At 43.8% G+C, this 13,867-nt stretch overlaps 1 protein-coding gene across 1 annotated transcript in view; it reads left to right on the top strand.

Annotated features, from left to right (window-relative positions):
• Positions 1-919: 919 nt before the first annotated feature.
• lmo3 (LIM domain only 3) overlaps positions 920-13,867 on the top strand; it is a gene marked incomplete at both ends in the record, with an annotated part of 48,606 nt that continues 35,658 nt past the window's right edge. Inside the window, 2 exons of the mRNA XM_083999939.1 lie at positions 920-983; positions 4,733-4,946. Of these exons, the coding sequence (XP_083856065.1) occupies positions 920-983; positions 4,733-4,946 (278 nt within the window). The remainder of the gene's footprint in view (positions 984-4,732; positions 4,947-13,867) is intronic.

The raw sequence follows: 13,867 nt of genomic DNA, 5'->3' as shown, positions 1-13,867 counted from the left end.
TGCTAAACTTTTTCTCCTCTTAGAGAGAGAGAGAGAGTTGGGGGGGCGGGGGTCTGGAGCTGGAAACCCGCGGCTGGAGTTGAGACTTCTACTGAACTTGTTGAGAAAGGTGAGCGAGATGAGGACTACTATTGTTATTATGGAATATTTGCATTTGCATATTGTTTCCTGCCTGGCACTATTTAGTTTTAATCTTTTTTTTCTTTCTTTCTTTTTTTTTAAAGGGCAGATTATTTTAATTTCATAGATCTTATATGCAATGTTGTGAAATTGAATAGTGTGTGTGTGAGGGAACTGAGAGTTTTCATGGTGGTGAACAGGTTGAACCGTCCCCTCCTGCCGCTGTGTGTGTGTGTATGCGCGCGCGATGACCGGTGGCACGTCAAAGCGCTAATTAGTGGAGCAGCATGGAGCCTGTGTGTGTATGTGTGTGTGTATGTGAGTGTGTGTGATTAGGTGGCCAGCGCGGATTAGACGGTCTCTGCACCGCGGCGGATGCTCATCATCACCATCATCACCACCACCACCATCATCCTCATCACCACCGTCTCTTTGTCGTCCTGTCATTCGCTGCCTGCATCGCTCCGCACGCGCAGCTCCTCCGCTCCGGACGGTGATGAACGCCGCGTGACGCTGTAGAAGGAAACAGCCCCCCCGTCTGCGATTTTTTTTTCTTTTTTTTTTAGTGTCTGCGCGTGTGTGTGTGTGTGTGTGTTGTTAGCCGGTGCTTCCCCCCTTCTTTTCATTCCTCTCTGGTCGCCGTGCTGGATTGTTCTCTCTCTCTCTCTCTCTCTCTCTCTCTCTCTCTCTCTCTCTCTCTCTCTCTCTCTTTAACAAAGCCCTGATCCCTCCAGTCTTTTCCCTGCGCATAAGCTCCTCTCTCTCTCTCCGGGACCAGGCGGCTCTTCGGGTGGGTTGCATGGTGGTTGGCGCTTCGGCTGCTTCAGCGGCTCAACAAATGCAGAAAAGGGAGAAAAGTTTCGGTAAGACGTCTTCCCCCCCTCCTCTCCTCCTCCTCTTGTTTGCCTCTTCGGGCTACTCGCGTTGTGTGTGTTGTTTTATTATTTTTTTTGCAGTGTGCATGCCCTGCGACGGACAAGTTAGAGCTATAGGACACCACAACACCACATCTCTCTGTGTGACCTGCTGCTGATCCGATCCATCATGTGCTGTTTCCTCTCTGATAAGAAATAACACACACACACACACTCCGGTGTTGTGTTGTGTTATAGTGTGTGATCATACAGCTGATAGGCTATACAGGCGATGTGACCGCGTTCACAACGGAGCCCCGGTCTCTGTTATGTGTGTGTGTGTGTATGTGTGGATGTGTGTGTGTGAGAGAGAGCTGCATGGCAAATTGAGTCTCTGTGTTAAATCCGTTACTGGCCTTTACCAGCAACTCCGCTGCCATGGCAACAGTAATTAAACTGATAGGGTGAAATGTCAGCATCTCGGTGCCGAACAGCTGGGGCTGAAATAGCTGCCTGTCCTCCGCTCCATCCCTCCATCATCATCCTCCACCTCCTCCTCCTCCTCCTCCTCCTCTACCTCCTCCTCCTCTTCCATCCGCTCCGGGGCTCAGATGATGATACATGTGGCTGAGGACGCGCATGCAGCGGCTGCAGCCTGGAACCCCCCCACAATGAGAGAGAAAAAAGGAGGAAAGGGAGGGTACGAGCCAGCGAGCAAATAAAACAGGAATCATTAGGGCTCCGAGCAGCTGTGATTTCCCCTTTTCTTTACGGAAAATGAAGCTTTTGTTCCGCACTGCCCCCCCCGCCCCCACCTCCCTCCTCCTCCTTCTCTAACACCACCACCACCTCCACTACCACCCCCGGCAATCGGAAGAGTGAAGCGGCCGAATTCCTGCCATGCTTGTCTCTCTCCTTCTCCTTCTCCCCCGAGTTGATTGCATAGTAAAAGAAAGAGAGAAAAAAGAGAGAGGGGGGGTGGTGGTGGTTTGGTGGGGTGGGGGGAGTCGAAACTCTTCCTTCCCCTTTTGGTTTGGTAATGAGTATAGCGGGGACTTTGTGGTGGTAACGAGGCTGGACGGATCAGTGCCGCTAAACAGGCGGAGCGGCGGAGAGGAGAGAGCAGCCGTGCGCGCGCCCCGCTCCTCTAAATCCAGCCAATTAACAGATCAACAGCCCCCACCCCCCCCTTACCCTCCCCACCCCCTCAACGCACTGGAACAAATGAGCCTGAGCTGCTCACCGCGCTGCAACCTGTTTGATATTGTCTTTGCAAATGATTTCTCACTAAAAAAAAAAAAAGAGAAGGAAAAAATGCATTAGTTTTAATAGAAAGCGTAGGAGGCGAGGGAAATGAACTATTTTCATGTTAAGTGGCTGGATTTTCAGTTAAAGGACCATGGCTTCAATTTAATCGACTTATTTTTAATCACTGTATCTTATTAGTTTAAAAAAAAAAGTGTTATCTTTTATTTAGTATAAATGTTAACAGTTAAGTTACATTGTCCAGAAACTTAACCTCACCCTAAAGCTGACAGTTGAGTCCAGGTTTTATTAGTGTCCTGTGGTCAGTTTACAACCGCAGTCACACACGCACACACACGCACACACAACAATATAAAATGATTCAAGAGTGTAACTCAGATGGAAACAAGCTCTAAGTTCCCTGGAGTTATCTGTAGTGAAATCACTGTAAACAAGGAAGAGGGAAACATCCAGGAAGTGAAAACACACACACACACACATACAGGCACAGAGACACACACAGCTTAGTGACTGGGTTTAGGAGTTGAAAACGGTGGTGTGTTCGTACTCGGGGGCAGCTGTCAGCGACTGACACGTTGAAGCTAAAGTGATAAATGAGAGTTTCAGTGAATAATTAAAGATAAAACCCCAAACTACAGATGAAACTATACCTTGAGAAATATCGAGCGTGTGTGTGTCGTGAAAGGAGGACAAAGGGGAGTGGGGGTGTGCCTGTCCTCTGGGAATAGTAGGAGAATACTAATTCCAGCCTGGTGCGAAGCCACATTGCCCCCCCTCCCTCCTCCTCCTCCTCCCCAAACTCTGCCCCGCTCCTCCTCCTCCTCCTCCTCCTCCTCCTCCTCCTCCTCCTCAGCCCCAATGGGCCTACAAAGGCTCTCCACAGTCAGCTCAGGCCAAACAATACGGCCGCTGCAAAGCTCCTCGCCTGTAGCCACGCCCCTTTAAATACAGAGAAGGTCAACATGAGAAAGAAAGAAAGAAAAAAGTGTCCAGGAGAAAATGTGAAACTGTGGCTTTGTGTCTGTGTGGGCTGCTTGTTGGTCTCATAACACTTAAACAGTGCTGCTGCTGCTGCTGCTGCTGTGGTGAACTTGTATGAGTCTGAGGCCGGTGTGTGTGACCACTAACCAGCCTCTCCTTTGTCAGTCTCTGAGATTTTACAGAGAGCAGTCACGGCCTGTTTACCCACAGCTGTTAAAACAGCTCTTTGTTCACTTCTTCTACCTCCTCACCGCGGTTCAAATAAGACTTTAAAAGTATTATTATTTATTGCATGTATAGGCAAATTTGCCCCCCTGACAACGCTACGAGTGTTGTGCATCTTTAAACGAAATGACCCCAGACCTGTTTCTGAAAGCTGAAAGTTAAACTGCCTTCAAAACAATAAAATATAGGTCAGAACATTTAATTAAGGTCAGATCGATACAGACTGTTCTCCTCACAAAGCGGAGGGCAGAACACACGCGCGTGTGGGTGTGTGTGTGTCTCCTTGCTCAGCCCTCCTCTCTGAGAAATATGTTAATCAGTGAAATCACCTGTTTCTGTATTTGCATCTCCAGGAGCTATAAACACACAACACCATGTGTCTGCTCTGCAGCACACCGGACTTTATAGTTTTTAATTTAGATGCACTTGGATTGAAGCTTTACCACTGGTGGTGTGTGTTCCTGAACCTTACAGCACACACACACTGTTGTAACACACTTTTGGAGCTGTGTTATCACCCTTTGCAACTTAAAAAAAAAAACATTTTTGCATCTCATCATCATCTATTTCCTTTGTGCATTGCATTGTGGGAAAATAACCCTACCCCTCGGCTGCACACTGTTTTATTTCATTACAAATTATGACTTTTTTTCTTAAAATACTGAATATCATAGCGTTGGAATAACAGTGCATGCTCCACTTCAGTTCTCTGTCTTTCACCGAGTTCGTTTTATGCACCTTTTATACTTTGTCCCTCGTCCAGCGCGAACTCTCTGTCTAAACCTTCTGAGAGTTGTGTCGTGCTGTGTCAAACCCCTCGGCCCTTCATGTGCCAAGGTTTGAGACCCACGGTTTTAAAAGATTTGAATGGGTGTTTTTGTATACATGTGTGGCAGCTGTTGACATTTATTTCCACTCTCAACATGTTGAAAATGTCAGTCGCCTACATACAGTTCCTGGCACAGTTTGCTGTGAAGCTGTCCAGGTACTTCTATTTTTTCTTCTTTTTTTTTTTTACATTTAGATATACGGGAAGTGTGCAAAGCTCATTTCTACTTTTGTCTCATTTTATTTTAGTGATTTAACTAATGAATGTTGTGTCACTTCTGCTTAAATCTCAAAAAGCACAACACAACTGTATCTTCTTTTCCTCGACGTGATAAATGTCAGAATTAATTCTAACTTTTTGTGTGTTTCTTCAGACATTGGAGAAGTGTTTTCCGTCAGTGCGCCGGTGTTCGCCGAGTGTTTCAAAGCTTTCCCTTTTCCCTGTGTTTCTCCCGCAGGTATACAAATGCTCTCCGTCCAGCCGGACACCAAGCCAAAAGGCTGTGCCGGCTGCAACCGGAAGATCAAGGACCGCTACCTGCTGAAGGCCCTCGACAAGTACTGGCACGAGGACTGCCTCAAGTGCGCCTGCTGTGACTGCAGGCTGGGCGAGGTGGGCTCCACGCTCTACACCAAAGCCAACCTCATCCTGTGCCGGAGAGACTACCTACGGTAAGAGAGAGAGAGACAGCTGACTGACTTTCTTTTTTTTTTTTTTCTTTTTTTTGCACAACAGTGTCTGTGTGTGATGTTCAACAAACATGGCTCACCATCCAGAAAACGCACAGTGTCTGGTCACAGTCGTGTGCAGCGGCGTTCCAGACTTAACTCACTGAAATCCACTTTACACACATTTAGAATTCCTGTTGAGCTCCTTTTTTATTTTCAGACACGGAGCACAGCCGGAGTTTTATTTCCTAAAAAAAGAAGAAGAAAAAAAGGTTAGAGCCACCTCTGACCTTGTTTTAAGGCCACAACCCAGCAATTAGCCAGTGACAAATCTGATATGTAAATTACCCAATGAAATTCGTTTCATATTTCCTATTTTTAATTAGTTAATTTCATGTATATTTTCTATTATCTTTTAAATGTATTATTTCCATTATTAGTAAAAATCAAAGGAGCCTTATGTGACCTCATTTCCATAAATTGCATTTCTGCTCTATCTCCATTTATCGGCTTTGGAAAGTTTAATTAGCTTCAGCTATGGTTGTTGTGACACCATTTTTTTTTTCATTCCTGGATAATCAGGGCTGCTTTAAAATGAATAAACATTTGGTGTTTTTAATGGATTATATATACAGGTAGAAAAAAAAACTTCAATTTTAAAATCTGACAGCTCATTACAGAACAGTAATCCAACTAATCAGGGGAATTTGTGGTTTTTAGTGAAAGTGACGGCAACTTAACACACAGAGAGTGGGTCAGTTGTCTTGTTATGTCCCGAATGTGACAAACTCTGCCTCTTTTCTTTCTGTTTCTGAAAGTCAAGTAGAGCAGAAGCTTTTATTTGTATCTTAGCCGAGACAAATCTTTCCGATGGAATCGAGTCCATGCACCTGCCTGACTTTTTAGATTTCAGCGAGCACAGCGTTTTAGAGTCAGTATCAGTTTGCGGATGGGGGGAAGCCTAACTCCTGCTGCTCTCATTTGATTAACATATCTGACTAAATAGGTGGTTTAACCAAACCAAACCAAACCAAACCAAACTACTGTATGTTTTCCAGTGCTGTAATCTTATGGCAACATGGAGATTGGTTTCAGTTTGTGCAACGTGGTCTTTCTGCTCAGAGCCTGTAGTCCTGAGGTGTCTGTGTGAGGCCTCCAGAGAGACAGGCAGCTGCTGCCTTCACACTTGTTTACATAAGACATGAATGCATGTCTGACACATGTAAAGCTGAATACATGCGTCAGGCTTTCATGTCGATGTAGACGCTGGGATCAGTTCACATTTGATACACTGATTTCATATAGACATGATAATATTTAGAAAATATACAGGATTGGATTAGAATTTTGTTTTCAACCCAACAGAATTAAATGTTTAGCTTTGTTTGATATTTGTAAAAAAAAAAATATATATATATACAGTATGTCAGTAAATAGTTAAATCTATTATTTTCTGATGCATTTTTTCATCATCATCTCACATGAATGAATTTCTCATTCATGTCCACGTCTCTTCTCTCTGACTCTGCGTGTGGCTCAGTGCAGCTCATCATTCAGTACACTGTAGCTAATGTATATCAATCTGTGTGTGTGTGTGCGTGTGTGTCTGTGCACCTGCTGTAGTCCCAGACACACACCACTCTGTTTCAGCATTGTCATGCGAGAGCCACTGGAGACTCTAGCCTGCACTCTCTCTCTCTCCAGCTGAGTGTGCATCATTTCACTTTTTATTATCTTGGCATAGAATGTTTTTTTTTTCTTTCTTTCACTCTGAAAAACACGAGCGGAAAAATTAGTGAGCGTGATGTAGCGGTGTTGAAAGCACAGGTTACTCATTAATTGAAAGATTGATGCTTTGGTACCCGGTTCCTCTCGTCCACAACAACAACAACAACACCATGTCCTTGAACAACCCCTGAATTCCTCCTGATGTGTGCGTGAGGGGTGAAAAGTAATCTACACAACACATTTAGTGGACAGCAAGAGAAGGAGCCCTGATGTGGAGGCGCTGACTCTGTGATGCATGCACAGAGGCAGGAGGCTCAGGAGGTCAGGGGACCCCTCTGCTGGAAGTGACAAAGACGTGTGTTGTGGAAGAGTCGGCGCGTTTAGGTCAGAAGTACAGACACGATCCAAACACAACAGTGTGAGACCTTTAATGCTCAGTATCTGCCCTGCAAATCTAATATCTATACACAGTGTATCATAGGTTTCCTACGTCTTTTAACGCAGCTGCAGCGCATGCATGCATTGCGCGCACTTGTCGGGGGTGAATCCAGGGCCGTTGCTAGGAATTCTGGGGCCCCTTAAAGAATACTAAATTGGGCCCCTGACTTTTCCACTTTTTCTCTTAGACTACTTAAGTATTATTATTTTTTATTTAGCCTACTTTGTTTTGATGCTAATGCAGCATTACTATGAGTATTAGTCAGGGTCTTATGCAGAATAAATAAGTCATACAAAGATTTTTTTGTGGGCCCTACTTGGCGTTGGGCCCCTAGAATTATCATCACCTTTCTCCCCTATACAACGGCCCTGGGTGAATCTACTGGGAGAGGAAGCTCTGGAAAAGACTTCCGAGGAAATGTTTCATGTTTTCAGCTTCTGCTTCTCTTTAAGGAAGTGGAATGGTAACTGTTTGGGGCGGTGTTTAGCTCAGTTGGTAGAGCACCCGCCCCATGTGTTGAGGCTGTAGTCCTCACTGCAGGCGGCCCCGGTTCGAATCCCGCATCAAGCGGCCCTATCCTGCGTGTCATACCCCCCCATCTCTGCCTCCTTTTTTCTGTCTCTCTCTCAACTGTCCTATCCATTAAAAAAGGCGAAAAAAGCCCCAAAAATATACTTTTCAAAAAATGGTGGAAAAGAAACAGCAACGGAGGGAAACTCTGACTGTTTTCTGACCTGATCTCAGCCTATAAAGCACAAAGTATCACCGTAGAGAGTCTATCATGTACACAGACGTGATCCAGAGAGCTCACAGCCATTGTGCTGGGTGACATGCTTCATCACAACAGAGATAGACGCTGTCGTTTATTTTGACCTGATCCCACACACTCTGTTCTGTTCTGTTCGCCCACAATAAACCACAGAACGCGTATTAATCTGCCACTGAGATTTCGTCCCAGTAATCCCAGCTGTTATAGGTAATTATTGAGTCTCGGCAGAATGGCATCACATTTATCCATTAGTGCAGCGTTTTTCAACCTTGGGGTCGGGACCCCATGTAGGGTCGCCTGGAATTCAAATGGGGTCGCCTGAAATGTCTAGTAATTGATAAAAAAAAAAAATTTACTGATAAGAATATTTTTTTAACTAATTATTTTTTGTTTTAAAATTATGATTAAAAACACCACACACAATCTTAAACAACTGTATTCTAGGCAAGGCAAGGCAATTTTATTTGTATAGCCCATTTTTACAAACAGTTTGTCTCAAAGGGCTTTACATGGCATCACAACAACATCCTCTGTCCTTAGACCCTCACATCGACTGAGGAAAAACTCCATGGAAAACCCTTTTAACAGGGAAAAATTGGAGAAACCTCAGGGTGAGCAACAGAGGAGTATATAACAGTTTATAACACAGAATGTTGAGAATATAGAAATGTTAACACTCACTTCTTTGAATATAAATCGAGTTCAAATAAAATGTCCAAATGGGGTCACAGGTCAAAAAAGGTTGGGAACCGCTGCATTAGTGCAATATGGTGTGTGTTATTGTCTCATCCACACTCTCCATTCACGACAAGTTGGTCCTCCTCTAGTTATTGTATAGCAAAAGCTCGGTCACTGTCATCGGTGCATCAGCTGTTGTGTGTATTGTTTGCCAGCGCATACAGCGGCGGCGGTGGCGAGGGCCAGGTGAACATATACGTGAGCAGGCGGGCGGGCGGGTGTGTGTGTGCGTGCCGCCGGGGCTGCAGTGAGAGACCAATTCCAACATGTTATCCTTTCATCCTCAAAGTTCAAGGTGATTGAATTGAATTGATGCCCGCTATCGCACGCGTTGGGGAGCCCCCGCCGGCGCCGGCGAATGCGCCCTGACATCTCCTCACTGCCGGCTAATGAATGGCAAATGTAGCAAACCGCAGCAATCCACATCTGATCTGCAGAGCGACAAAGAAAGCCTGAGCTCCATCACTCAGGCAATCGATTGCTGCAACATCACAAAGCAATACAGTTTTACACACACACACACGCGCCCCGTATACACACTCCCTGTACTAAAAAGGCGACCTGGAATATATTATTTCTACTCATGTTTATCTCAGTCTGTCAGCCCAGGTTAGTGACAGGAGGAGAAGAAAATGATGACTTTACATTTAGTCCATTTTTTTTTCTTTTTTACATTGCATTGGGCTTAAAAGTGAATTATTTGGAGCTTCATTATAAACCCCCACATCCTTCTCCAAGTCAATCCTACTCTTCTTAGCAGGGTGGCATGTTATTAGGCCTGGCATAATCAGGGCTAACTGAATTCTTCAGGGGTCTACAACCATGAGCGATGTGATCCCCCCAGCAGAAAATAATAATCCTCACAACACACGGACTGAAAAAATACAGGGAGAAAAAACTTAGAGCTTCAGCAGTCCCTCTGTGATCAAATATGATGTACAGAGAGGCATTTGTGTGTGTGTGTGGAACCGAGCCGTCCCCTCATAAACCTGCAACCACAAACATAATTACAGGTATTATCTACTAGAGCTTGATTTGTGCTTTGCTCTCTCTCTCTCTCTCTCTCTGAATGTGGAGAAATTCAGCGAGAACATTTTATCAACAAATGATCCCTTTGAAACCGGAGCTTCCATTGATGATACTGGTAATGGCGCGACGCCACTGTTTATGCTGATGTGTGATTTTCACGGTACAGAGCGATAAATGTTTGAAAGCCCAGAGGAGGGGAGGAGAGCAGACAGACTGACACATTTAAGTTTAAAAAACGCTGAGAAAATGAAGACTGCGGCACAGTGGCCTGCTGAGTGCCGCTGCACACACACACAGTCACACACATACACACAACACCAGCGTTGGCTCCAAGGCCGGGTTAGAAAAAAAAAAAAAAAAAGCTGTTGGGCATCAGTTAATGAAAAACTGTAAATTCCAGACATCCATTTTAAAGACAGCACTAGGAGAACACTTATTTATTTATCTATCTATTCATTCATTTTTTTTAATCCAACTTCAATTTTCCTCTACAGTGGTTTTACTAAGATTGTAAATGCAAGCAAACTCACAGAGCTGTCAACATGGCTGGATTTATTAACGGAAAGCTGGCTATCAGTGCGAGATAACCAACATGTAGAGCATGGTTCAGTGTAATAACTTACATTTTTCTCCCTTCTTCAGAATCAACTTTGTAGTCCACAGCCACCTTGTATAACCATATATGTAAATGTAAATGAAAAAAATGTATCTTTTTTTTCCATCTCGCAATGCCGCTCATGAAGCATTGTCAGTTTGTGTGTCGGCATCAGGCGTGAATGTGACATCAAGTCAAGCTTTATCTCCGAGGACCGGCTCGGGCTGTCTGAAACTCATCTTTTCTTTTCAGAAATCTCATTTAGATATGTTCTTCCTTATGAACATGTGTCACACCTTTAATGTGAAAAAATAAACCGCTCAGCGCGTGATCACTCGCAAGGTGGTAAAAACATTGTTTTCCTAGATCCAACCATACCTTTGTTTCTTTTCTTCTTTCACACCGTTGGCCACACGGCTTTATTTCCTCAATAAATCGATTAATAGTGATTGATAAATTTGAGGTTGGCTCCTACATTTTCAATGTGAGTACAAGGACGCATTAAAGGTCCCTTATCGTACATAGAGAGAATGTTATGTCTTCTTTGTTTATAATTAGGTTTAGGTTCAACATTTATCCTGTGAAAGTATCAAAGCCTCCACAGAGAAATGTACACAGGAAAATGAGTGTTAAAACGAGCTGTCAAGACTTCTGTTACTTTGTGATGTCACAACAAAGCAGTCATCCATCCAACCATCCAGTCTTACAGAATTGGTTTACCTGCATCTTTTTTTTCTTTTTGTTCAACTCAGAAAACAGTCAGCCAATCAGTAGAGAATTCAGCCAATCTGTCAGTCTCTCCTCTTATTGGCTCACCGGTCAGTTGTGGCAGGCAGGCGTAAGAGTTCAAAAACTTATTTTTGAAAAACTTCAGGTGTAATATATAGATAGATTTTTTGCTCATGTCTCTTAATATTTACTTAATCTCAACTGTAACTTTTCCGTCCTCTGTGTACCTTTAATATTTTTCAGCGTTCAGTTTTAATATCCTAAATGCGCGTTGAGATTGGTGAGGTGCTGGACTGTGCAGTTTATCTTTAATCACCCCCAAACAGCCAATGAACCAAACGCTTTAATGTAGCGAGTTGGCAACATACACAAGTACGTCAGAGTGAGTGTGTGTGTGTGTGTTGTGTGAATGTTTAATGCTCAGCTCCTGACTGTTCCCCTTCTCTTGATGATTTGAAGTCCAAAAGAGTCTCAAGATAAGCACACTTTTTTTTTTTCAGTTGAAACACCTTCAGTGCACATGAATGCATCTTTGCATTTATGTTGCCTTTAGCAAATTCACAACATTGGCCTTAAATGTACCGTCTCTAAAATTAGTTTCACATTCAGTCTCAACACTCCTTGATACTAAAATATATATATACATATATTTTAGTATCCGGCACTCAGCCCCCTGCAGACTGTACGTTTTCCCAGCATGCATTAGTATGAAAATCTCCATAGAAACTTCACCTCTGTTTGCACCTGTGTGTATTACGTTCTACGACAAGCTGAGTTTTGAGGACAGTGTCAATGCAGATGCAACATATTTAACACTAGTTTGAAACAATGACTTTGTGGAACACTGGGCATAAGGACACACAGTGTAAATATATCATTACTGCAGCCACTCGTAACTGACACAAATCCCAACTGACCAGAGACACTATGTAGGACAAAAGTTTTCGCAGCTTCCTCTCAGCAGTGGATTGTTGGCCATTCTTGCCAACGGCACACTGGCCGTGTTATAGCGTCACTGATAATAATTTCAGAGCGGCTTGATACATCACTCAAGTGACTGGTTATAAAAATTGAAATCTCATCCCACAACAGCAGTAGAGAAAAGCAGCTAAAGAGCAGACAGCGGCAGACTGAATAATGAAGTGGTAATTAAATGGCCATTCAGTGTGAATATGGGGCTAAAGAAACAGCTTAGTTCTACCCGAATAAAACGGTCTCTTTCCACAGAGCGGACCGGACTTTCAGCTAAATCACTCATTATTTAAGTGGTGATGGATGGCAAACACCCCCACAAAAAGCTGAAAGCCAGTGATTTCCACTGCAAAAAAAAAACCCTGCTCACTTGATGATAGCCGCGCTCCTGGGAGATTTGCGGTAAAGCTGGGTATAGTTTGTCATAGGCCCTCTCCTCCACGATTCTCTGCAGGCTGAAAGATTCAGGGCAGCTTCTCCTTCTCTAATGACTAACACAGATGTTCAGCTGTTCTCCCAGCTAACACTGTAGGGCACGAGGACATCCTCAGCCGGGCCGCTGTTCAGTGACACCGCAGCTTACTTCCTTACAGAGCAGCACCACTCTCGCTGTAGAGTAGGGTCCACTTAACTTAAAGAGTACAACTATTGTACTTCATACTTTTGTGCTAAAGCATGTAGTAGTGTTACAACTCCCTAAAGGCAACCACGCTGTCTCTAATTTTCATTTAACTTAACTTTATTCTATTGTTCTATAGCTTTATGATCTTCTTCCCCTTCCCTTAACCTAGTCCCAGTTTCTGCCTCTCATTTATTATCATACTTTCAGGCCACGGAGGTAACAGTTCAATAGTTGAGGTGAAAATCGCAGAAGGTCATTTTAAAATACTTACTGTTCCTCCAGAAACCTCAAGGACTCTCTCATCTGGATAAAAATACATTCGGGCGGCTGTCATCCATTTCCCAAACAAAGATGGCAGCCTGCCAGCTACCTGGATAGGAAACACGAGTAACAACTTTGGATTAAAAATCTTTTTTTCTGTGTGTGTGAGTGCGGTGGGCAGAATTTCTTTTCATCCAAAGAGTTAGAAGAGTCTTTGATGATTTCAGAAAAGAAAGAAAAACTAAGTGCCAAGTGTTTTTAAATATATTACTATTTTTATTTGAAGAGTTGATCCACTAGAAGACATATTTGTGGTTTTGAGATTTACTGTAAAAACCAGGTGGGCGGGGCTTGAGGCATGGCTGAGGTCAGTGACTGCTTTGTTGTGACATCACAAAAGTTAGAGAAGTCTTAACAGCTCGTTTCGAGTCTCAGTTTCTGAATACAGGCTGTGCACATTTCTTTATGGTCTGAGGTGCTGGTACTTTGACATATATCAGAAAACACATTGGCATCTACCTGTGCACTATGTGGGACCTTTAAATTATGTTCTGCAAGTAACAGCTTGGTTGAGTTTCGGAAAAGGTTTTAGTTCGGGTAAAGCGCCTTCGTTGCATAGGTTACAATAATAAACATGGGTAAGATTCACTTTGGAAAGACCTGTCTTTAGTCAACTCATCCATTCACTTAAAGCAGATATCAGCTTCACGGCCGTTTCGGCTAATGCTGCGTTCAAGGCAGGCTTTTGAAACCGTAAGTTACAGCTTCAAGTCACAACTACGACTTGGTAGCGTTCCAGGTAACCCGTAGCTCGTGTTTTTACCATCCTGTTGTCTGTGAAAGTTCCCTATAACGGCCACTCGTAACTTCCGACCCGTGAACTCGTACCAGATCGAACTGGTATGACTTCACAGGAAGGAAAAACACAAAGTACGAGTTTCTTTGAACGCACCATGAGTTAGCAGCCCCCGCCCTTGTCAGGCATCAATTGGTCCTCGTGCTACGTCACCACATTCACGCGCATCCCTTGGCTGCACACACA

The sequence above is a fragment of the Trachurus trachurus genome, assembly GCF_905171665.1.
Source record: "Trachurus trachurus genome assembly, chromosome: 23".
Lineage (NCBI taxonomy): Eukaryota > Metazoa > Chordata > Actinopteri > Carangiformes > Carangidae > Trachurus > Trachurus trachurus.
Note: the sequence above shows the minus strand (reverse complement) of the source record. Positions and strands in the feature narration are given on the sequence as shown.